General features: G+C 47.5%; 1 protein-coding gene across 3 annotated transcripts in view; it reads left to right on the forward strand.

Moving 5' to 3' along the window:
* Positions 1-25,648, forward strand: part of LOC119951775 (inositol-tetrakisphosphate 1-kinase-like) — a 243,560-nt gene that overhangs the window by 57,440 nt on the left and 160,472 nt on the right. Inside the window, exon 1 of one of the 3 annotated variants that reach the window (XM_038775147.1) lies at positions 9,201-9,219. The exons of the other annotated variants lie outside the window; for them this stretch is intronic. Coding sequence (XP_038631075.1) covers positions 9,217-9,219 — 3 coding nt within the window. The 5' untranslated portion in view covers positions 9,201-9,216. Of the gene's footprint in view, positions 1-9,200; positions 9,220-25,648 lie in introns of those variants that run through there. 3 annotated transcript variants of the gene reach the window in all.

Raw genomic sequence — 25,648 nt, forward strand, 5'->3', positions numbered from 1 at the left:
TGGGCCGAGCGGTCGCGTGGAGACAGCAGAGTCCTGCTGGCGCCGTTCACCCCTGGTTGCTGCCGGCGGGAACTCGGGTCGGGGGGCGGCCTGTGGGGCAGGAATAAACGCACCTTCACCGGGGGGGGGGGGGGGGGGGGCTCCAATTGGGTCTGGCTGATCGGCGTGCACCCCCCCCCCCCCCCCCCCCACAGGCCTACTTTGTTCCGCTTCCGGCCCCAGAACCCCGGGCCATGTTGCGTCGGGGCCAGAGCGCTGAAGACGTCTCCCGTGCATGCGTGGGTTGGCGCGGTGCCCATTTGGCGCCAGGAAGGGAGGCTGGAGTGGCATGAACCGCTCCAGCGCCGGGCTGGCCCCCTGACGGCGTTCACAGCGGCGCGAACACTTAGTCTAAATTCCTCATTCTAAATCTTGTTTCTTGAGTTTGCTCTCGCATTTCGTGTCATCCAATCAATGTCCTGCAATCACCCTTTTACGAGAACTCAACTGGACCAACCACATTAATGCTGTCGTTCTGACATTATATCCGATGCTGGGTATTCTGTCGCAAGCGGGACATCTCTTGACGAGGTCTAGGATGAAGCGATGCATTTGACCTGCAACCTTGCAAACTATCTGCTAGGCTTGACATCCAGCCCCTCCACCGCTATGTGCTATGACTGCAGTGTTTACTATCCACAGAATGCACTGCAGCGACCCACCAAAGCTTCTTTTGACAGCACCTCCAAATGCCCTGACTTCCACCTTGAAGGACGCAGGCAGTAGGTGCACTTCCAAGTTTTCCTCCGAACCACGGAGCATCCTGCCTTGAAAATATATTTCTGTCTCTTCATGGTCACTGGGTTAAACTCCCTACTTAACCGCACCCATCACCTTCTTGGGGGCAACTAGAAACGAGCAATAAATGCTGGCTGTTCCAGCAGTGATTGCATTCCAAGGATGATAGTTTTTTTTAAAAAATGCATTGGTAATTAGTAAAAAACAATTTAAATTGGTGGCACAGTAGCACAGCGGTTAGCACCCAATTATTTTTTCTCCAATTAAGGGGCAATTTAAGCGTGGTCAATCCACCTAATCTGCACATCATTAGGTTGGGGTGAAACCTACTCAGACATGGGGAGAATGTGCAAACTCCACACTGACAGCAAACCGGGACCGGGTTTTGAACCTGGGTCCTCCGTGCCGCAGTCCCAGTGCTAACATCTGTTTCACATGCCGTCTGCACTGTTGCTTCACAGTGCCAGGGTTCCAGGTTCGATTCCCAGCTTGGGTCACTGGCTGTGTGGAATTTTCACTGCTCCCTGTGTCTGTGTGGGTTTCCTCGGGGCGCTCCGATTTCCTCCCACAAGTCCTGAAAGGCATGTTTGTCAGGTGAATTCGATATTTTGAATTCTCCCTCTGTGTACCCGAACAAGTGCTGGAGTGTGGCAACTAGGGGCTTTTCGCAGTAACTTCACTGCAGGTTTAATATAATGCCTACTTGTGATAATAAAGATTATTATTATTGTCATTATAAAACTATTCTGATCATTCTGCTGTTTCAGTATCCCACAGTTTGATAATTGATGAGCCCTTCCTGTTTAGTTTTTCTGTTATCTAACATATCATCCACAGAACATGTTTGCATTTGCACAGAATTTCTCAAGATTCCATATATCATTTGTTCTTTTATAAGTTGTCTGTAGAGAGTCTGATCCACCCAACATCTCCATTTCCTGTAGCTCTCCAGAACCCCCATTTCTTTTTATAGCTATTGGGGTGAGAGAGCGAGGTGACATATTTTGATGAAATTCTGGTGCAATTTTAATGACATGCGCTTAAGTCTTGTGCGGTCTCCTAGCTATTGTCTCAACATTGTGCAGCAAAGTGTTCTTATGCTGTTATGACAATCCCATTTTTCCTTTGCTGACTGCTGCTTTTGTATCTTTAAAATAAAACAGTCACCACGAGTATTCCAGAATCACTGATTCCTGGATTCCTAGTGTGTGACACTTCTGAGTATGGGCGGCAGGGTAGCACATTAGTTCTGTTGCTTCACAGCTGCAGGGGCCCAAGTTCGATTCCCGGCTTGGGTCACTGTCCGTGCGTAGTCTGCACGTTCTCCCCGTGTCTGCGTGGGTTTCCTCCGGGTGCTCCGGTTTCCCCTCACAAGTCACGAAAAACATGCTTGTCAGGTGAATTGGACATTCTGAATTCTCCCTCGGTGTACCCGAACAGGTGCCAGAGTGTGGCGACTAGGGGATTTTCACAGTAACTTCATTGCAGTGTTAATATAAGCCTACTTGTGACAATAATTTATTTATTATTATTATTATTATTATTATTATTAATAATAATAATGATCACTGGGTCAAAATTATGCAACTCGCTCTGCAGCTAATAGCATTGTGGAGGTACCTTCACCACATGTATTGCATCGGTTCCAGAAGCATGCTCGCCAACACCGGCTTGAGGAAAACCCAGGATGAACAATAAATGCGGGCCTTGTTGATGGTGCCCATTCACCCGAGAGTAAATTGAAGGAAACACAAGCAAGCATTTAATCTCACAACCGTCATTGACAAAATGGACACATTTTCATAATGTCCAATCATTTTAACAGCCATTTTTTTTACAAAAGTAAATCCTACCTTAGTAACAACAGAAATTGCTATTTATGAGATTTGTTTTTGAAAATTTTACAATCTTTGCAACCTTGATTGACGAGAATTCCTTGCAATGCCCTTTGAGGATTATTTTACCAGATCAGTCATGACCCCGTTGCATAGTGGAACTGACTTGATGGGCTGAATGGCCTCCTTCTGCTCCTACATCTTACAGCAGGGCAGGGGAGGTCCCGGCGGGACGGAGTGGCGTGAACCACTCCGGCGTTGGCCCGCCCCAAAGGTGCGGAATCCTCTGCCCCTTCAGGGGCTAGGCCGGCGCCGGAGTGGTTTGCACCCCGCCGGCTGCCGTGGGAAGGCCTTTGGCGCCATGCCAGCCAGGGTCGAAGGGACTCCGCCAGCCGGCGTGAGTCTGCGCGGGAGCGTCAGCGGTAGCTGATGCCATCCCCGCGCATGCGCAGAGGGGGGTTCACCTACGTGTCAGCCGTCGCGGAGGCTGACACGGCCGACACTTAGGAAAAGAGTGTCCCCTCCGGTAATGGACCTAGTCTAATCTACGCCGGCAGGACTGGCAAAGAACCAACGGGCCGGAGAATTGCCGGGGGGGGGGGGGGGGGGGGGGGGGGGGGGGGGGGGGTACTGTGAGCGACCGGCGCGGTGCGATTCCCGGCCCCGCCGTATCTCCGGAGCCGGAGAATTCAGCGGACGGCGGGGGCGGGAATCAATGAAATGAAATTAAAATCGCTTATCGTCACGAGTAGGCTTCAATGAAGTTACTGTGAAAAGCCCCTAGTCGCCACATTTCAGCGCCTGTCCGGGGAGGCTGGTACGGGAATCGAACCGTGCTGCTGGCCTGCTTGGTCTGCTTTAAAAGCCAGCGATTTAGCCAAGTGAGCTTAACCAGCCCCTCAAGCCGCCCCCCGGCGATTCTCCAACCCGGCGGGGGTCGGAGAATCCCGACCCTGATTTTTCTACGAAGACTAATTATGCACATGATACTCTATAGTAGCCTGCTGCAACTGCACTGTATGCAGGCATTCTTAATTATTCACATGTTCTTCATTTAAATCTGACTGCACATATGCACTGAGTAGTCAAGTATAAACTTTGTAGTTGGAGCTAATTTGGGCTGTATTATGATGCTGGAAGCTGAAGAATGGGTACACTTTTGCACAATATGTCACTTCTACTTCTACGGGAAGTAGTTTACTTCTTTTTGATTAGATTTTGTTTTGGTTAAATTACATCTTTGAACTTTATGTGGTTTCCCTGTGTGTTTAATATCTGAAAGGGATCCTCCAATTGACCTCAATTGTCTGGATCAAGGGAGGTGGAAATCGGCCAGTATTCCCACTTCTAATTGCTCTGCCGAAATCCACCACTGAATGTGCATGAGCGAGTGGGTGTCAGGTGAGGACAGATACTTGGGCCTGGCTCTGATGCTGCCCATGGTTCGCCAACCTTTTGAAATCCAGATGTTGAGCATATGGTGGGCACTCAATTGAGAAACAAGAGGGTACCATGCACCATGTAATGGTGTCCAGGCAAGGAGCCAGTATCTTGGGGAGAGGGGAAATTATTGGCTGTTTGGGGAAAGGAAAATAATTGTTTTTTTATATGCAAAGGTCTGACGAGGTTGAGACTAAAAAGAGATCTCTTGTCGTCTGGAGAGATTGATGGTGAGGATGTCAATTGAAATGATGGGGAATCTGATACGGTTCTGTAACCAAGAAGAAAATGCTGGAAAATCTCAGCACGTCTGGCAGCATCGGTAGGGAGAGAAAAGAGCTAACGTTTTGAGTCCGATGACTCTTTGTCAAAGCTAACAGACAGAGAATGTGGGAAATATTAATACTGTGGAGTGAGAATGACAGATGAGTCATAGTCACAGAAACCCAGGGAAATGGGGTGCTAATAGTCACAGAAACCAAGGGGAAAGAGTGTTAATGGCAGTCCCCAGAGAGCACAAAAGATGTGGAAGGGCAAACAGCCGATAAACTAACATCAGAGGATAAACTGTGACAGGTGCAGATATGTTGGGGGGAGGGGAAAGGGAAAGCAAAGGGGAGAAAGGGTAACAAAAGGTGGATAAGATGGTGTGGTAAATATATGGGAAAAAAACAGTTGAAATGAAATGGGATGAAAACAAATGGGTCAAGGTGGGGAAGAGCTAATCATCTGAAGTTGTTGAATTCGATGATGAGACTGGAAGATGAGGGGCGGGATTCTCCGATTTCCCCCGCCGGGTCGGAGAATCGCCGGGGGTCGGCGTGAACCCCCCCCCCCCCCCCCCCCCACTGTCCTCCGAATTCTCCGGCCCCCCCCCCAAAAGTCGGCGAGGTGTGAATCGCGCTGCCTGCATCGGAGAATGGCGGGACTGGCCACCGCTGGCCAATCAAGATGGGCTGAAGTCCCACCCGTTTTTTGCCACTCCCACCGGCATAGATTAGACTATGTCCCTTACCGGTGGGACCTGGCAGCGTGGCCGGCTCCGGAGTCCTGGGGGGGGCGTAGGCCGATCTGACCCCCGGGGGGGGGGGGGGGGGGGTGGCCTGGCCTGTGATCGGGGCTCACCGATCCGTGGGCAGGCCTGTGCCGTGGGGGCACGCTTTTCCTACGCGTCGGCCGTGTCAGCCTCCAAGATTGCCGGACGTGTAGGTGACGACCCCCCCTGGCACAATTTAATAGACCAGATTGAAAGAGGTGCAAGTAAAACACTGCTTAACCTGGAATGAGTGTTTTGGGCCTGGAATGTTAAGCATGGCTCTGTAAAACTGCGTGCAAAACTAGCTGAATAATTTTGCATACAAAGCAATCTGACTTGTGTAATGAGTGGGTGATAGATTCTCTATTTTGTGCCCACAGCTGCCATTGACTGAAACCATTATGGCACATCTAATCTGTCTAAGGCTGTAATTTTCTGCTTATTTCATGTGGAAAGGGTGTAGAGCTGTTTTTATCATTGTGGTTTTGGTCATGTTTACTTCTAGTGCATGTTTTTTCTGGCATGTAGATGGCCCTGTCCTGTTTTTCTACTTCTGATAAAAGGTTGTCGAAAGCGTGTTCCATGTTGCTGGAACTGCAAAATATTCCCAGCTTTTTCTGTTTTTATTCCTGATTACCGGCATGCGGTATTGTGCGTTTGTGATGAACCAGAGGTAGACAAAACCTTGGGCTGGATTCTCCAGTTGTGAGGCTATGTCCTCACGCTGGCGTGGTAACGGTGGTGTGTTACACCGGATGATTCGGTGGAAAACGGCCACCGATCCTCCGTGCAGCCGGGGGCTAGCCTGGCGGCAGCGCAAAGCACCCGGCTCAAGTTGCCGATATGGCCTGGAGAATTGCCGTGTCTGTGGCCGTGCAAGCGCATGGGGGCGACGTGCAGCGGCTGTGCCGTGCTACATGGTGCTGGCCGCTTGCGGGTCTGGCCTGCAAAATAGTTCCTCACTTTGGCCGGCTTGCGCACCCTGGACCCCGCCCCCCCCATCCCACAGTGCCCAGCCCCTGATAAAGTCCCCCTTACCCGCGGATTGGGTATGAGAAACCCATGCTGTCAGGAACTCGGCCGGTTGGGGGCGGAGCATCGCGAAAGCGCCGCAGCCCCCGATTTGGTCGGGAACTTAGATTTTCCGGCCGAACGTGATTTTGGTGTCGGCGACCGGAGAATCCTGCCCCTTGCTTTTAACCATCACTCAATTGGCAGCACTTTACCCTCGAGTGTCAAAGATCTGGGTTCAAGCCCCATTCGAGGACTTGAGCACAGAAATCAAGGCTGACGCGTCACTGAAGGAGTACTACATTATCAGAGGTGCTGTGTATCAGATTGGACCTTAAACCGAAGCCCCCCCCCCAACACTATCAGAGGTGCTGTGTATCAGATCGGACCTTAAACTGAAGCCCCCCAATCCGCCCTCTGGTAGATACATTTCGAAGAAGAACAGGGGAGCTACCCCAGGTGTTCCGGACAATATTTATTCCTCAATCATTGTCACGGAAAGCAGATTAAATGGTTTTGTTCTCGTTTCCGTCTGTGGGTGTTTGCTGTGTTCAAATTGGCTGCTGTGCTTCCTACTTTACAATAATGACTACACTTCAAAAGTATTTCATCACTGATGGTTAAGCACTTTGCGATGTCAGTTGATTATGAAAAGTGCCCAATAAATGCAAGCGTGCCTTTTTCTTTTCTCATTAATTTCCCCTGCTTTAGTCATTTTTCAAAGCTTTCCGTTGCCTTGTCTTGACCCTGTTCACTTGTATCTTGTCTCTGGAGGGTGCTGATACACCCTCTGGTATGGTATGGCTGCCACCCAATGATATTCTATGTAAGTCGGCCTCGATGGTTAGTGTCAGTGAGCTATTTAATTGAAAAGGCCATCATAGTTGACCCTCGTCGCATCCATTCCTGAAGTGCGCGCACGCTTTCACTTTGCTGCATGATGCCACAAAGCAATCTAGAATTGATTTTGTTTCCGCTCCCTGGCCCATTACTCATGGGAAGAGTCGAGCCTGTGACCATACAAACTCTCTCCCTGGTATGGCACGTGGTAATATGTTTATTCAATAATCCTTTCAGAAACGCCACCTTTAATAATATTGTGTACCGTACATTGTTAAGCAGCTGTGTCTTCTCAGTATCTTTAAAAATGTTTCTGAACACTCTCACGTTGATTCTTAAACTGGTTTCCAACAGAAAGCTTTCAATCATTTCCCTGTACTGAATGTACTCGCGCACGTAGTTTAACCATTAGAAAAGCTCCCTTCTGCAGGGGTCAGGCCAATTGCCCTATCAGCAGAGACGGCAGCAGGGATCACGGCACTCAAAGAAATGCTGGCTGTTCTTTAGTAAAGCTCAATTGTCGTGTTGCTGACTGTAAAGTCTGAACCTGGTGCTTGTTTGGTCGACCTGGTCGACCAGAGCTGAATGTACAGAACTCTGAGTGGAAGTTTCTCATTTTATGACTTGAGTGTCATCTCTGGCGGCCGGGGTGTAGCCTGTTGGCTTTGCTGCCAGCTTTTCACACCATTTAAAATTAAAAAAAAATTAATTTATGGGATGTGGGTGTTGCTGGTTAGGCCAGCATGTATTGCCCATCCCTAGTTGCCCTTCAGAAGGTGGTGGTGATGAGTTGTCTTCTTGAACTGCTGCAGTCCTTCAGGTGTCGGTACACTTACTGTACTGTCAGGGAGGGCGTTCCAGTGTGTTGCCCTAGCGACAGTGAAGCAACGGCGATATATTTCCAAGTCAGGGTGGTGAGTGACTTGGAGGGGAACCTCCAGGTGGTGGGGTTCCCAGGTATCTGCTACTCTTGTCCTTCTAGATGGTAGTGGTCGTGGGTTTGGAAGGTGCTGCCTAAGGAACCTTGGTGAGTTACTGCAGTGCACCTTGTAGACGGTGAACAAGGCTGCCACTGTTCGTCGGTGGTGGAGGGTTTGAATTTTTGTGGAAGGGGGAGCTTTGTCAAAATACAATCAAGTAGGCAGATCCCATGACATCATGCTGGTGGGTGGGCTCATTCATTGACCTCTGACAGATTGGGGTGACGTTTTTAAAAGGGTGCTGCCCCAACCTTTAAAAAAAATCTTTATCCCATCCCTCACACAGTCAGAGGATCCCCCCCCCTTCCCTCCACCAGAAATGCCCCAGACCCTATTTCCCTGTGTGCCCTCCCCACCAGGGGTTGTACGTATCTGTACTCCCCGGCAGGTTATGGCCCTGTTTGTCAAGACCTGTTGTAAACCGTCCAAATCGGATGTCACGCTGGTGGGGGAAAACGCCTTCCCCCAACTATGCTCGAAGATTCCTTGGTTCAATTTATTATGTACGGTGATAGCAGCATTATACACTATTTCGCTTTAAAGTTGGAAGAGAAAGCTGCAACTATTTGCAGCTGCACTAATATGGAACTTAAAATGGTAACTGTAATAGCATGGAATTTAATAATTGAGCACTGAACTCAGCACTTCACGCCCTGTTTCCAGCTTCTCCTTTCAAAGGCATTCAGTAAACCGAGTGATTACTGTGTCAGTTGGTAGCACTTGGCTTGGAGTCATAGCTTTGTGGATGAAAGTTCCACTCCAGAGACTTCAGACCATAATTTAGGCCGACACCTCAATGTGTTGCCGCTGGAGGACAACACGGTTGGAATCGTCTTTCGGTTGAGCTCTGTTTAAAAATAATTTTCGAGCACCCAATTATTTTCTTTGCTCAATTAAGGAGCAATTTAGCGTGGCCAATCCTCCTACCCTGCACATCTTTGGGTTGTGGGGGTGAGACCCACGCAGACACTTGGGGGAACTTGCAAACTCCACACGAACAGTGATCCGGAGCCGGGATCGAACCCTTGTCCTCCGTGCCATGAGGCAGCAGTGCTAACCACTGTGTCCTTGAGCTGCAAAGATCCCGTGACGATATTGAAAATGTGATCGGGAACTGGTGTCCTTGCCAACCTTGATTTCTCAAGCATGATCACTAAAAACCTAATTATGTGCTCATTCCTATCTGAGTGATCTTGCTATGTATAAATTGGCTGCCATGTTCACTACATTGCAACAGTAACTACACTTTGAGCATGAATGCCAAATGGTGCTTTGTGGGGTCCTGTTGTCGTGAAAGATGGTAAGTAATTTCAAGTTAGCTTTTTGTGGGGGAATATTAATGCTGACCTGATATGAGGAGTGCAGATTGCTTATATTTGTGGAGTAGAAATAACCAAAGAGGGAGCTGGTTCCCCATCCACAGAAGATCACGTGTAATTGTGTCCTCGTTACCAAGCTTTCTCAGAATCATGATGGTGTGTTCTTCCGTCCCTGCCCACCACCGCTAACACACTTTTTTTTTTTGCTTCCTGTTAGATCAAATCTGTTTCAGCAAAAGTGGAAAAGTTAGAAATGCAAGTCAGGTCATCGACCTGCAACGTTAACTCAGTTCCTCTCCTCAGACGATGTCTGAACCTGCTGGGTATTTGCAACCCGTTCTGCTTTTATTTCTGACTTCTAGCACTCACAGTCTAGCTTCTGGGATGCTCAACACCGTCTTTTGTGGCACCCGTGACCACTTATTTTCTGTGGGTGCTATATTGAAACCGAGGACTAAGTTACAATCTTGCTTTCGGTTTCCGATCGTCGGAGGTGCTTCACTTACCGCCAAGCATTGCAGTTATACTAAAACACAGCCTGAATTGAATGCCTGGACACAAGCTGATAACAGCCAAGTAAAGGAAAACTCCCTGAAGGGCTGTGTCTTGCTTCACCTCGGAACCCTTTGACACCCAATTTAACACTTGCCGTGGTACAAAGACAAAACCACTTTTTAAATTGAGGGGAGATAGATATAGGACAGATGTCAGAGGTAGGTTCTTTACTCCGAGAGTAGTAAGGGCATGGAATGCCCTGCCTGCAACAGTAGTGGACTCGCCAACACTAAACGCATTCAAATGGTCATTGGATAGGCATATGGACGATAAGGGAATAGTGTAGATGGGCTTTAGAGGGGTTTCACAGGACTGCGCAACATCGAGGGCCGAAGGGCCTGTACTGCGCTGTAATGTTTTATGTTCTACTCCTGTTCAGTTTATGCAAACACACCGTTAGAAAGTGTCGGCTTGTTGCACCTTCTGCTGCCTCCGGATTCTGCCTTTCCCAAAGTTGGACTGATGGCAATAACTTTGAAATGATTTTATCGCACAAACTGTGAGCATCGCCTCAACTGAGAAATGCCTCCTTCTGCTCCTAAAATAGGTTCCTGGTTGCGCTTTGTTTATATGCATTGGTTTTCCCTGTTTGGGCAAAATCCATGGATTGCTTTTTCCATGTTGTAGAAATGTCCAGCTGCCGGCCAGACTAGTTTTCAGCCTCATTAATTGTATTATGTTTATTCGAAACTGTTTCAAGGCGCAACACTTTTTTTTGTTCCAGCAGTGCCCCTCCCCCGGCCTGCGCACACAAACTCTCCAAGAATGGACTTCCTTCATTTCCAACCTGTAACACTTTTTCTTTCATGGTTTTAATATCCTAATGTAAAAAATCTGAGATCACGCACCACTGAAAAAGTGTCATACACTGTACAACTGGACTGACTGGAGTATGTTTTTCCACTAGTCAGCACAATAGTGGGTGGCACGGTAGCACAGTGGTTAGCACTGTTGCTTCACAGCACTAGGGTCCCAGGTTCGATTCCCAGCTTGGGCCATTGTCTGTGCGGAGTCTGCACGTTCTCCCCGTGTCTGCGTGGGTTTCCTCCGGGTGCTCCGATTTCCTCCCACAAGTCCCGAAAGACATGCTTGTCAGATGAATTGGACATTCTGAATTCTCCCTCGGTGTGCCCGAACAGGCGCCGAAATGTGGTGACTAGGGGGTTTTCACAGTAACTTTATTGCAGTGTTAATAATAAATAATAAAGATTATTATTAGTGGCTGTGATTGTGTAATTGGTTTCCTCACCTCATTCTTTCCTTTCTGAATCCCATTGGTCAAATGCTTGAAGCAAGATATGAATAGACCTCTTTTTATTTTTTAAGGTAAGGTGCATACTCTCTTCACTCCATTTAAAAAAAATTAATTTGAGATGTTGGTGTCGCTGGTTAGGCCAGCACTTATTGCCCATCCCTAGTTGCTCTTCAGAAGGTAGTGGTGAGTTGCCTTCTTGAACCGCTGCAGTCCTTGAGGTGTAGGCAGACCCACTGTGCTATTAGGGAGGGAGTTCCAGGATGTTGCCCCAGTGACAGTGAAGGAACAGCGATATATTTCCAAGTCAGGGTGGTGAGTGACTTGGAGGGGAACCTCCAGGTGGTGGGGTTCCCAGGTATCCGCTGTTCTTGTCCTTCTAGATGGTAGCGGTCATGTGTTTGGAAGGTGTTGTCTAAGGAACCTTGGTGTTCCTACAGTGCATCTTGTAGATGGCACACATGGCTGCCACTGTTCATCGGTAGTGAACGGTTTGAATGTTTATGGAAGGGGGAGCAATCAAGCGGGGCTGCTTTGTCCTGTCCCCAACTGCTTGCCACTTCTTCCCTGGCGGTGTTGGCTAACGTTGAACATTTTTGGCTCCCTGGCACCTTGCTCAACTGTCCATTCCGCAGCAAGCCTGGTTGGTGAGTGCCGCCAAACTATTTGATTTAACATTGGTATCTCTGCTGGTCCGAATCCTTTCCACATGAGTGTTTTCTAGCAAGGATCACTAGCTGATCAGGAACATAGACTTGCAGATGACCCTAATTTTAATTCTCTGCTCATCCTTTCCACCCCCAAACCTTGGGACACTGGATGAATTATGGTGAAGCTATTATCTATTGTCGCACCTGAGAGTTTAACGGAATACCAATCCAAGACCAACTGTGGGACTTCCTGGGAAGTACCATGTTGCATTGATCCTGGGAGGAACTGAGGGGCTAACCTTTGGAGAACATTGATTTCCAATGCTGTTTGAACCCTTTTGTGTGAACCACAGCTACAGAATACATTATTAGCTAGTCATTACTCAACTTCCTTGTCACTGTGTCCGTAAGCCAGAATACATTCTGCATTCGATTGTCTTCATAATGTGATCCAGGATAATGTTTTATGTTTTACAATATAAAACACAACTATTTAAAGAGCACTTAGAGGAACCACAGATTATTCCATCATTTTCACTCATCACCTTATCCTTTTAGAGCTTGTTAATGATTGATTCTTCTATCTGATTGCAAATATAAATTGTATAGCTCAAAGTTCCTCATTGCACACCCTCACTTACTGCCATTTACCATCTGATATTGTGTGTGTGTGTGTCTGTGGGGAAAATGTAGCACTTGAGTTTATACTTAATTTTGATCTGTTCTTCAATGACCCTGATTCCTTGCTGGGTTATGGTGCTATGGGTAGCAGTGGTGCCCTCCCCCGATCCTGACATCCACAGTGGTCTTCTGATCGCCAACACTGAATGATCACCACCCTCATTTGCTCTTCTCTCAAGTCAGAATGACTAGGCCAAGGGCAAGGCCACTGACGCTGCTCCAAGCTGATATTGGCTCACTCCACCCAACACAGGAACCTTTCTATTCCATATAGTTCTGCTGATCATTAAATGAATATGCTGAGCCATTGTGGAGATGGTGTGATGGGGATGGGTACTTGGTTCATTTGTTTTTCACCTGCGTCAGGTCTTGTTCAGCCATTGTTCTTCTCAACTTCATCTCACTACACTCAACCTGCAATTTGTGATGCTTTCATTTTAGAAAGCAGTAAAAGGATGGTTGTTAACTACACATTGCTTTGAGTGCTTTAAAAACACACCACATGTATGTTTTCAAATCCCTCCAGAACCTAGCTCCTTTCTATCTCTCAACCATTTGAACGCCAACAACCGTCCAGGATCTCCACATTCTTCCAATTCCACTCTTGCGAATTCCCTACTTTAATTGTTCCCACATTTCTTGCTTCGCCTTCAGTTGCCAAGTCCCTAAACTCGGGAATTCCCCCTCTATAAACCCTTTCTCCCCTCCTGCCTCTTTCCACTGCTTCTTGAAAATCTACCTCTTTGACTGACTTATGACCAACTATCCTCTTTTGTGTCTCAAATTTGATAATGTTTCTGTCTAAGTTAGGAACTCTTCTGATGTGAATGTATATCCAGGGTGCCATATTAACTGTCGCACTGCAGTGCTGAGCAATAATCTACCAGTCACATGTAGAGCTGTAAGAAAAGTACACTTGATCGAGCACTTTGAATCTAAAAGTGCCGATATTTTAATTCTGGGAACTCAAAGACAAAACTGTTTATTAAAGGCAATATGCAAATGCAGATTCTGTTGTTAAAGGTTCATGACCTGAAGTGAGTTTTGAGAGCTGAAGTCCGAGTGGGTCATTAACCTACTGGAAGAAGTGACACTTGTAATGATAATTATCTTTATTAGTGTCACAAGTAGGCTTACATTAACACTGCAATTAAGTTTCTGTGAAAATCCCCAAGTCGCCACACTCTGATGCCTGTTCGGGTAAACTGAGGGAGAATTCAGAATGTCCAATTCACCTAACAAGCACGTCTTTGGGGACTTGTGGGAGGAAACCAGAGCACCCGGAGGAAACCCACGCAGACCCAGGGAGAATGTGCAGAATCATCATAGTGACCCAACCGGGATTGCTGCACCTGAACTATTGGAAGTTGAGCAGTAGCATGTTTGTTGCAATTAATTCACTATTTGGAAGCCGAACATTGCAATGATGAATTGGACAGTGGGTGGGCCAGTGTTGTCTTCTGCCTTCCAGAGAAAAGCAAGTCCATAACTGCACCAAGCAGGACTGCTCTTGATATTATCATCCCTGCTCAGCTTTTTACTTTGTAACTTTGTTGTATTTATTGCCATCGAAAGATGGGCTGATTGGTCATTCTTGCTTGACTTTTCGTCACTCTTGTGTTCTCTTCTGTTAGAACATAGAACAGTACAGCACAGAACAGGCCCTTCAGCCCTCGATGTTGTGCCGAGCAATGATCACCCTACTCAAACCCACATATCCACCCTATACCCGTAACCCAACAACCCCCCCCCCTAACCTTACTTTTTTAGGACACCGGGCAATTTAGCATGGCCAATCCACCTAACCCACACATCTTTGGACTGTGGGAGGAAACCGGAGCACCCGGAGGAAACCCACGCACACACAGGGAGGACGTGCAGACTCCGCACAGACAGTGACCCAGCCGGGAACCGAACCTGGGACCCTGGAGCTGTGAAGCATTTATGCTAACCACCATGCTACCGTACTGCCCCCTGTGAAAAGCCCCTAGTCGCCACATTCTTCAGTTCTGTTTCTGCATCTGTCTGAACAGAGCGGAAAGTTTTGAAACTCAACACCCTGTTTTCCCCATCCCTCCCTTAGTGTTAGTGTTGCAGTACTGGCAGATGAACGCAGTAATTTAGCCCTGTACAGGCAGCTCAGTGGCAGAGGTCCACAGTAATGTGCATAGATTTGGCCACAGTTAAGAGTCTCTGTTAATCACTCACTTTCTAAGTGGAAATCTTGCAAAACTTTGGTGTGAGTGATCAATAATTTGATGCAACTTTTCCTTCACACAAACCGGTTCTTTAATGCCTGTATTTTCTGATGCTGCGATATTGTTTACAGCTTAATGTATAATTAAAATACAGTACATGACCAAACATAAACTTGCATTCAAGACAATACCAGCTTCCAGAAATAGCGACTAGAAATACTAGAAATACTCAGCAGGTCAGATGGTAACTAAAGTGAGAAACCGAGTGAACTTTGCATTCGAACTGGAGAATGTTAGACATGTAACTGTTTTCAAGTGCAGAGTCAGAGAAAAGGGAGAAAGAAAGATTAAAAGGGAAGGCCTCTCTGACAGGGTAGAGGACATGAGTGGTGGAATTATAAAAGTGACGATGGTACAAGGAAAAGTGAGGTGATAAAGGGACTAGTAACGAAAGATGGATCCACATGAGGTACAAGCTGGTACAGTAGAGTAGTGATTCTGAAGTTATTTTGTCCGCAGACAGAGTCCGCAGACTCTGGCTGAGGCAAAAAGAAACCACAGAACATCAGCTGGGCCTGCCCGATCTGCTTACGCTTTGCTATTGCAAAAAATCTCATTGAAATTAATGGAACGAATGGCTTTTGATAAGACTCCAACTGGTGATATCTGGTTCCAACTTTGAGAGCTTTGGTCTCATGTCGGGCATCACGCAGCTGGTCCTGTTCTTTGCTGTATGTTCTTAGGAATGGCAGCAGGTGCTTTAGAGCTGCCTCAGTGAGTCCAGGATACACAGACTGTACCCGGAGCTAACAGTCCACTCTTTAAGAAGCGTTGTAGTTGAGGGATGCATGTGCAATCCTGGCAAAGAGGACAAGGTCCTTATAGACTGGAAATATGATAGAAGATGGACACAGTGTGAACTACTGGGGGCAGCACGGTGGCATAGTGTTTACACAATTGCTTTACAGCTCCAGGGTCCCAGGTTCGATTCCGGCTTGGGTCACTGCCTATGCGGAGTCTGCACGCTCTCCCTGTGTGTGCGTGGATTTCCTCCGGGTGCTCCGGTTTCCTCCCACAGTCCAAAGATGTGCAGGTTAGATGGATTGGCCATGCTAAATAGCCCTTAGTGTCCAAAATTGCCCGTAGTGTTGGATGGGGTTACTGAGTTATGGGATAGGGTGGAGGTGTTGACCTTGGGTAGGGTGCTCCTTCCAAGAGCCGGTGCAGACTCGATGGGCCAAATGGCCTCCTTCTGCACTGTAAATTCTATGAACACCTGGTCTATCTCGGAAGCTCTTCAGAATAATGAAACAGCCTCTTTTTAAAAAAAAACTGCTGTTAGATATAACACCTGCTGAAAAGAGGGAGCACTTCAGAGTTAATGGACCGTGAAGAGCTATAAAAGCAAACAAAGCTGAAATAACCTGGGCCTGTCAATCAAGAGGCATTTAAAAGGTAATGGACCGTGAAATTGAATGTAAGCAATGCAGTTCAAAGCCTTTAGAATTCTCAAGGTGCCAAGAGACTTGAAAAAGTTAAAGGGGGATGAAATTGACTGTATTTAAAAAACAAAAGTGCTTCAAATGTTTCCAACACGTTAAAGGGAAGACTTCCACCTTTATCTGACAGATCATTGATATTGACATGCTGGGAGAGACATAAAATGGTTCCAAAACATCGAGGCGAAGACTTAAACATTCATCTGACAGATCTTTGAAACTGACATACTGGCGGAGACATCAAAAGAATCAAACGCATCAAAAGGAAATCGTTTAACGACAACCTGACATGCTGAAACACAGTTTTATTTATGTCAAGGCGACAGAGGGAAGACCCGCCACACATCCCCCATTCCAGCAAAGACCCTGACCCCTACATTCCCTGTAGGACCCCCTTGGCACCCTGAGGGTAAGTGCAGAGAGGGAACTCACCCTCTTGCACCCCCCGCCCCCTCCCCAGACTTTCTGAGCTCATGGCGCCTGGCCTCCACTTGTCAGGACCAGGAGAGAGTGGTGAGGGGGAGGGGGGGGGGGGGGGGGGCACAGCCTGTGTCTCTATTTTTTTTTAACCGCTCGGAACTGTTACAAAGTATTTTCCTGCTGGTCCTGTCGATGGGACCCGAAAGTCTCACCGCCAACCCACTGCATGTTCTCTGGAGGCAGAGGCTACGAGCAATGGGAATGTGTATTGACAGCGGTGGTGCCGGAACATCCTGCCGCTGGCCAATGGCTATCTCTCTCTGGCTGCCTAGCTCAAAATGATGCCAGTGGATCTAGAGGATGGGTTATGCAATGTGCCTTTCTCATACAACCTCAAAGTGCAGTTTGAATTAGTCAAATGGCACCTATTGCTGAATTCTCCATAAACAATCCTGTTGTGTGTCACTCAAAAGTTGTGAAAAACAGCTATAACAGTGAATAATAATAATAATCTTTATTATTGACACAAGTAGGCTTACATTAACACTGCAATGGAGTTACTGTGAAAATCCCCTAGTCGCCACACTCCGGCGTCTGTTCGGGTACACTGAGGGAGAATTCAGAATGTCCAATTCACCTAACAAGTATGTTCTTCGGGACTTGTGGGAGGAAACTGGAGAACAGATGGGGCACAATATAATTCCATGCCCAGATTCTGTTTTCTGAGTCCGGCAGGCACAAGATTAGCCAGTGTGTATGCTGGAGCTCAAGACTATTTCTTGCTCTCGTTCTCACTCATTTGCACTCTTCCTCCATCGCCCACCCTGCCACGCACCTCCATTTTCAATCACCTTTTGAACCCTTGCTGCCCGCCATGGCCAAGATCCTGAGGGTTGTTGTGGAGAGTGGTGAGGGGTCCTTTCCAGACTCCTCCTTGGGAAGAGGCAACACGTTCTTGCCACTCAGTATCTGACTGTGATCTGCTGTCTAGGTCACTAACAAAGAAATTCCACCTTTCCCGGCCTTGCGACATCTCAAAGGCCTTTACCTACGACACAAATGTACCTCCGTGACTGCAGTTCCTCTCCGCTCAGGTGACGACGGGCTGGCAGTGTAAACGAGGGACTTTTAGTGAAGCAGGTGGTGGGTGAGGGATTGGAAGAGGTTAAGCCCCCTCAGAAAATTAGTACTTTAATGATTTCTTCCACACAGCTGGATGGACATGTGGAAGACAAATCTTTTGTTCCAAAAAAAAGGAAAATATTTGTGTTCTATATTCTAAAGCATTGTTCATGCACTGTTTATGAAAGTATCAGGAACTATTTTTCAAAAGAACAAAAAATAAACCCATTTATTTCCTTGACGCACCAGGTCATGTGGCACAGAGACACATGGACCAGGAAGGTGTGTGGCGCAGTCCTGGAATTTATTGTACAATTTATATAAGCTTGGGGAAAGATAACATCAGGCTTGGCTATGATGCTTCAACAGCGCCGACCTGCTATCAGTGTTGCGAAGCGCCATGTTGACATCCACTGTGCATGGTACAACAGGAAAAATTTGCGGGTTGGATTCCGATAAGAGTGACCTTACAGGTGTTTTTCTTTCTTTTTGTTCCATAAAACATTCAGGAATGTGGCAACTTGGACAAATTACCACAAGAGCCAATTAAAGGTTTTATTGGAGATATTGTATTGATTTAGTGGTGAGATTATGTGAGCATTTTTGAAAAATTCTAGTAGGCCCCACAAAGAAAGCACCTGCGAGGGGTAGATTATAACAGCTTCTGACTGGTCAAATGCTATGTTGATTCCTATCGCACATGGTCTAGATCTAAAGACAATTTAGACCCTCATTTAATATTTTCTAAGATGGAAGTTTAAAATGCTTGCTATTCACATTTTGATTTCTGTCAGATTTTTCCCTCTGATTAAACATGTGGTGTCCTTTTACAGTGACAAAAAGTGAATGAGCAGTTTATGTGATTGCCTTCCACAAAACCTATAATTATGATGACCACGTGTAATTATGGTGAATTAAATGCATGCACTATAAACTGTTATCCTACGGGTGGGCGAAGACATGCATGATGCAGTACTCTTTACACCCCCCCCCCCCCCCCCCCCCCCCCCCAGCCACTCCCCATTTCATTAACCACAACGTATCTATGTTACATTAACAAAGAGGGAAGTACTCAATGGAATTGAAAAATGCATTTGGCTGTATTTTAGAAAGATAATCACCACAGTAGGGAGTTTAAATAAAGACCTATATTGGCATAGAGTCTCTCTAAATAAATTATGCTTGCATTGTGGCGACATGGCAACCATTTTACCCACACCAACATTGCACCGACAGCAATGAGGTGAATGACGCATTTTTTGTGGCAATGTTCATGGAAAAATTGTAGATTAACCATTTATTTATGTGGCACCTTTTAAACATAAAACATCCAAAGGCCTTGTAGAAAGGTATGATAAAACAAAGTATGACACAACACAGGGGCTGTTTAGCACACTGGGCTAAATCGCTGGCTTTGAAACCAGACCAAGCAGGCCAGCAGCACGGTTCGATTCCCGTAACAGCCTCCCCGGACAGGCGCCGGAATGTGGCGACTAGGGGCTTTTCACAGTAACTTCATTGAAGTCTACTCGTGACAATAAGCGATTTTCATTTTTTCATTTTTCATTCACCAACAAAATAGGTATTTGGGGTAGACAACAAAAAGCTTGGTTGAAGAAGATATTAAGAAATCTTCAAGGAGGAGAAAAACAATGTAGCCAGCTTTGTGGAGGGAATTCCAGAGTTTGGGGCTTGGGCAGCTGAAGGCAGAATCACTATTGGGAATGACTAAAATTGGGCTTATTTAAGAGGCTTAAATTAAAGGAGTGCAGGTTTTTCAGAGGATTGTACAGACGGACTGAGATAATGGCCGGAATTGTCCTAAAATGCCGGATCAGGTGAGGAACGCAGTGTGAAACTCACTGGTTTCACAGCCACACCGATCAGACAGCACACTCTGCAATTTCCAAGTGCTGGTGAGGCTTACACAACGAGGAGGGGGGAGGGGCTAAAATCATTGACAAAGCAAGAAGGGAGCCCAAATCTCAAAGTGACGTTCATCCCCCTTCCCCCTCCCCTCTGTCATCAGGACATCCCGGCAGACCAGGGGAACACCCCCAACCTCCTCCCTCAACACCATTTAATGGTTGGGTCAACCCCACACCACGCAGGCATCAGGACGATCCAGAGCCACCCCTCCCCCATCCTCACTGGCATTGGGGCAACCCACCATATAAGTCTCTAACCCCACCACCACCCCCCCCAAAAAACATAAAGGGAATCCCCCCAACAGGGTTCACTAAAGGACAACCTGGCACTGCCAGGAGGCTGTGCCAAGGCACTGCCCAGCCAGGTCCCTGACCATCCAGAGGCTATACTCTCCTCCGAGCCCTCGTGTGTTCATCATGACTGGTTTATATTTTTGGAAGCCAGCCATGATTCCTGCCAACGGTATATCACACGGGTGGGTGGGAACATCTGACGACCCTGGAAGCAATGGCGGTAAGCCGTTTTTGAATATTTAAATTCATGGTGATCAGATTCATGCCCTCGCTGGGCGTGAACCTGATTGTGTCGCCCGTGGAGAAGATCTCAAATTGCGATCTCGCCACTGCAAATCCCGTTACGGCCCTCTCACGAGAGTTAGCGGCAGTAATGGGATTTTGCCTGCAGCTAACGGGCACTGAAACTTTTACCCTTTGATCTAATGTCTCATTGAAGGCCTGCGCCATAATAATGTTCCAGTCACCAGTACATCATGGTTACTGGTGTCCTGGAATGGGCATCAATGATCCTTATAAACATGAATGCTCCTAACTGGGATCATAGATCATAGAATTTACAGTGCAGAAGGAGGCCATTCGGCCCATCAAGTCTGCACCGGCTCTTGGAAAGAGCATCCTACCCAAGTTCAACACCTCCACCCTATCCCAATAACCCAACCCAACACTAAGGGCAATTTTGGACACTAAGGGCAATTTATCATGGCCAATCCACCTAACCTGCACATCTTTGGACTGTGGGAGGAAACCGGAGCACCCGGAGGAAACCCACGCACACACGGGGAGGATGTGCAGACTCCGCACAGACAGTGACCCAAGCCGGAATCGAACCTGGGACCCTGGAACTGTGAAGCCATTGTGCTATCCACAATGCTACCGTGCTGCCCTGGAATGACATGGAATTCATGAAAAAGACCATGTCAGAAAAATTCCCAACATAGACACACATCAACTCATCATGGGAGGGGACTTTAACTGTGTACAGAGCCCACGGACGAACAGATCAAACCCCAATTTGTGGTTTCTTTGCAATGGAACTGGGCAGGTTCATGGAACAGATGGGGCCAGTAGACCCATGAATGTTCACACATCCAGGGGAGAAGGGGTATTCTTTCTTCTCCCAGGCCCACAGGGTCTACACCGGGATCACCTTCTTTGTAGGAGGGAAAGTGGTGCTTCCAGGGATGGTGGCAGTCGAATACTCAACGATCGTAATCTCCGACCACGCTCCACACTACATGAATGTGAGATTGGGGTCGGCTGGGCACATTTCCCCCCCCCCCCCCCCACACACGGATATCACAGGCCATAGACGGGTGCGTTACTAACTAGCGGAATGGGGAGGTCTCAACCCCCAAGTTCTGGGAGGCGCTGAAGACACAAGAGGGGAATTATTATTAGTTTTTTTTTTTAAATTTAGAGTACCCAATTACCTTTTCCTATAAGGGGCAATTTAGCATGGCCAATCCACCTATCCTGCACATCTTTTGGGTTGTGGGGGCGAAACCCATGCAGACACGGGGAGAATGTGCAAACTCCACACGGACAGTGACCCAGGGCCGGGATTCGAACCCGGGTCCTCAGCGCCGTAGGCAGCAATGCTAACCATTGTGCCACTGTGCTGCCCTCGAGGGGAATTATTGTATCCAAGTCACGCAAAGATAGGAAGGAGAGGGAGACGAGGCAACAACTGGTTGATTCCATACTGAAGGTGGACTGGCAGTACTCCACGGCCCTGACCGTAGAGTTACTGGCAGAGAGGAAGCAGCTACTAATGGACTTTGACCAGCTCTCCACGGGGAAAACAGTGAACCAGCTCCGGCAGATGCGGGGGGGGGGGGGGGGGGAGGTGGTTGTGAGGGAAGAGAAGAGATGGGGCCTGGAAGCACCATTAGAACTGGGGGCAGTCATGAAGAGTATCAATTCCATGCAGGTGGGGTAGGAACCGGGGTCAGATTGATTCCTGGCGGACTTCTATAAACAATCCACCTCAGCACTGGCCCCACACTTGCCGGAGGTATTTGCAGACTCACTCGTAAGAAGCACCCTGCCACCGACACTAGCACAAGCCTCAATTTCGCTGATACCCAAAAAGGACAAAGACCCCACTGAGTGCGGGCCCTACAGGCCCATCTCACTACTCAATGCAAATGCATAGATCCTGGCAAAAGAGTTTCACTCTGAGGATGCTCAGGTCCCCTACATCTTGAACCTTTGGATCAGCACGGAAGGGATAATGAGACTCCAAAAGGAGTCTGGAGCCTTCTCTGGCTACAAACGCAAACTAAACAAAAGTGAGATCTTCCTGGTGAACCAGCAGAGGGAAGGGACAGAACTGGAGGGACTGCCATTCAATCAAGCACAGCCCAAATTCTGCTACCTGGGGATCCAAATAGCCCACGAGTGGACACCGATCCAGGTGTGTGTGTGTTGTGTGGGTGGGTGGGTGGGTGGGTGGGTGTAAAGGGCTGGAGGGAGTGAAGACGTGCAAGATAAAGGTAGGCGAGAGAGACCAGGCATAAACCCACAGGGATTGTGCACGAGGGCAAACTGAAACCCAAATTAAACTGTAAATAGACACATGTAGATATGCGCTGCCACACTGAGGATTATAACAGAGGTAGACAACCGAAGGAGACCAAGGCCAGATGGGGCGGCAAGACAATAATTGCCTGTAAAAAATAGTGCTTATTTTTGCTTGTCTTTGTCTTCTTTTTTGTAACATTTATTATTTTTTTCCCCTTTTTTTGCACGGTTGTGCAATTGTCACTTAATTTATGAATTGAACTGACAAACATAAGGGGCGGGAATCTCCCGTACCCGTCGGGGCAGGGTGTCCCGGCGGGACGGAGTGGCGTGAACCACTCCGGCATCGGCCTGTCCCAGAAGGTGCAGAATCCTCCGCACCATCAGGGCCTAGGCCGGCGCTGGAGAAGGCCTTTGGCGCCATGCCAGCCGGGGCCGAAGGGACTCCGCCGGCTGGCGCGAGTCCGTGCATGCGTGGGAGTGTCATCCCCGTGCATGCACAGAGGGGGGTTCACCTACGCGTCTGCCATCGCGGAGGCTGACACAGCCGACGCGTAGGAAAAGAGTTCCCCCACGGCACTGGCCCGCCCCAGGACCCCGGAGCCCGCCCGTGCCGCCAGGTCCCGCCCCGCCAAATCTCCGGTGCCACAGAATTCGGTGGACTTCAGGGGCGGGATTCACGCTGCCCCCCGGCGATTCTCCGACCCGGCGGGGGGTCGGAGAATCCCGCCCAAGGTGTGAAAACCAATAAAAAGCTTTACAAAAAGAAGAATGTTACACTCCCTCAGTAGTGCGTGTTCGATTGTCAGTCCAAAGCCTTGGGATCAAACCCATGAATGGCGACTGATGGGCAAGAATGCTGGCAAGATGACGCAGTTTGTCCAAATGCACTGTGCTTTTTGAATGACGATGGGATCTTTTCACCCGCAATGTACAATTCATCAAATTAGAAGATAACAAACAACAAGGATGGGAAAAGGATATGAGGTCCATTAAAGCTCATTCAAAGCAGGTTGTTGTGTTTGGTTTGCTGTTGCCAGTAACCCAGGGTATTTTAATTCACTTTTTATGTGCAATCTTCCCTATATAATTAAAAGCTTGTTTGGCTGCATTATATTGACGCCTAGAACCAAGCCCAAATCAAATACACCAAGCACAATAATACATAATGGCATCTCGTTGAAGGCTTTTTCCATGGGCATAGCTCTCCCAGTGATATTTGGTTCTTCCAAAACACCACCATTATATTTCCATTTTCCAGAGCACTCATTTGGTAGCCTTTCCAGAAATGACCGTAGTACAGGCAGAATTATAGTACCATTGAATACCTCTGGCTTGTGTGCAGCTCCACTGCCGAGGTGAAAGGATCATGTTCTGACTTGCTGAGCCAAACAATGTCCCTGAAAAAAGAGAGCCTAAGCTATAAATCCCGTGAAGAATGTAACCTGAATTCTGTTTGGAAGATTCAGATGCCAAGTCTGAAAAACGTGCATGTTCTGAGCTTCATAATTTACAGCATCACCTTAGCCAGTTTGATGTAGCCATGGGGAGAAAAAACACGGTGGGATTCACAGAATCCCTACAGTGCAGAATGAGGCCATTCAGCCCATTGACTGTGCACCGTGCCTCCGAAAGAGCATTCTACCTAGACCCATGTACCCGCCCAATCCCTGTAACCCTAGATAACCTTTTTGGACACTAAGGTGCAATTTAGCACGGCCAATCCACCTATCTTGCACATCTTTGGACTGTGGGAGGAAACCAGAGCACCCGGAGGAAGCCCACGCAGATGCAGGAAGAAAGTGCAAACACCGCAGTCATCCAAGGCCGGATTTGAACTCTGCCACTGAGAGGCCATAGGCCAGATAACATAATTTTAAAAAAAATAAATAAAATAAATTTAGAGTGCCCAATTCATTTTTGCCAATTAAGGGACAAGTTAGCGTGGCCAATTCACCTACCCTGCACATCTTTTGGGGGGGGGGGGGGGGGGGGGGGGTGAAACCCACGCAGAGAAGGGAAGAATGTGCAAATTCCACATGGACAGTGACCCAGGGCCGGGATTCGAACCCGGGTCCTCAGCGCTGTGAGGCAGCAGTGCTAACCACAGCGCCACTGTGCCGCCCTTGTCAGACAACATGATGATAGCAGATTTCCTTCCCTGAAGGATGCTAGTGAACCAGATGAATAGTTTCCTGGTCACCATTACCGATGCTAGTTTTTTTTTTTTACATTCCAAATGAAATAATTGAATTTAAATTCCTCCGCTACTGAGAGCCAAGAAAGTTAGCAATATGGGGCCATGATGACACGAGTTGTCCAAATCGGACTCCAATTTCCAGATGGTTAGTCCGGGCCTCTGGATTAATAGTCTGGAAGCATAACCGCAAACGTGCTGTACCTCCCCAAAATTGTGAAAAGCTTTGCAAAAGCAAGACTTTCTAGCTTTGAAATAAATGGATTAAAATAATTAAATTTGGCAAACATTTTCACAAGAAAGAAAATTTGATTTAGTTTTTTGTTCGAAAGTGAATGATGACGTAGAAGTGGTGACCCATTTGTTTTTCTTTAAGGTCATGCCTTTCCGGAAAATATAATCTGTTTAGACTTTTGTGATGTTCTGAACGGCCCAAAAGCAACAATAGAAGAGCATCAGACCCATTAAAATCCTTGGCTTGCCTCACTGCCCCACTGTGACTAAATTTATCTATTCCCAGTCATGCCAAGTACACTATTTCATAAATCAGGAAACAGACTTGAAATGATTTAGTGTGCCCTGTGCTGTTGGCAATTGCAGGATGTTTGCCTCTTTAAAACTGATGTGTGATTTTCACGGAAGGGGAGATGGTGGTGCAATGGTATTGTCACCGGACTAGTAATCCAGAGGCTCAAGGTAACTTTCCGGCGACCTTGGTTCAAATCCCACCATGGCAGATGGTGAAATTTGAATTAATTAGAAGAAAAAAATCTGGAATTAAAAGTCTAACAATGGTGCGACACTGGTGCAGTGGTTAGCACTGCTACCTCACGGCGCTGAGGACCCGGGCCATTTAAAGTTCCTGGGCACAACTAGAAAATCCCACCACCGGTTCCAGCCGCTCTCCTGATCAGCGAGCGAAAGGAAAACGCTGAAAAAGTCCTTTTCAATATCGAGCAGTGGCCCCAGAAGTTGAATATTTTTCTGAGCGGTTTCATGCCTGAAAGCAATCATTCCGATGTGGGCAAGTAGAAAACATGTTCCTCAAGGGTGGAGCAGGCTGCGAAAAATCCAGGGAATTTGGAGCC

This window comes from Scyliorhinus canicula, chromosome 2 (assembly GCF_902713615.1).
Source record: "Scyliorhinus canicula chromosome 2, sScyCan1.1, whole genome shotgun sequence".
NCBI lineage: Eukaryota > Metazoa > Chordata > Chondrichthyes > Carcharhiniformes > Scyliorhinidae > Scyliorhinus > Scyliorhinus canicula.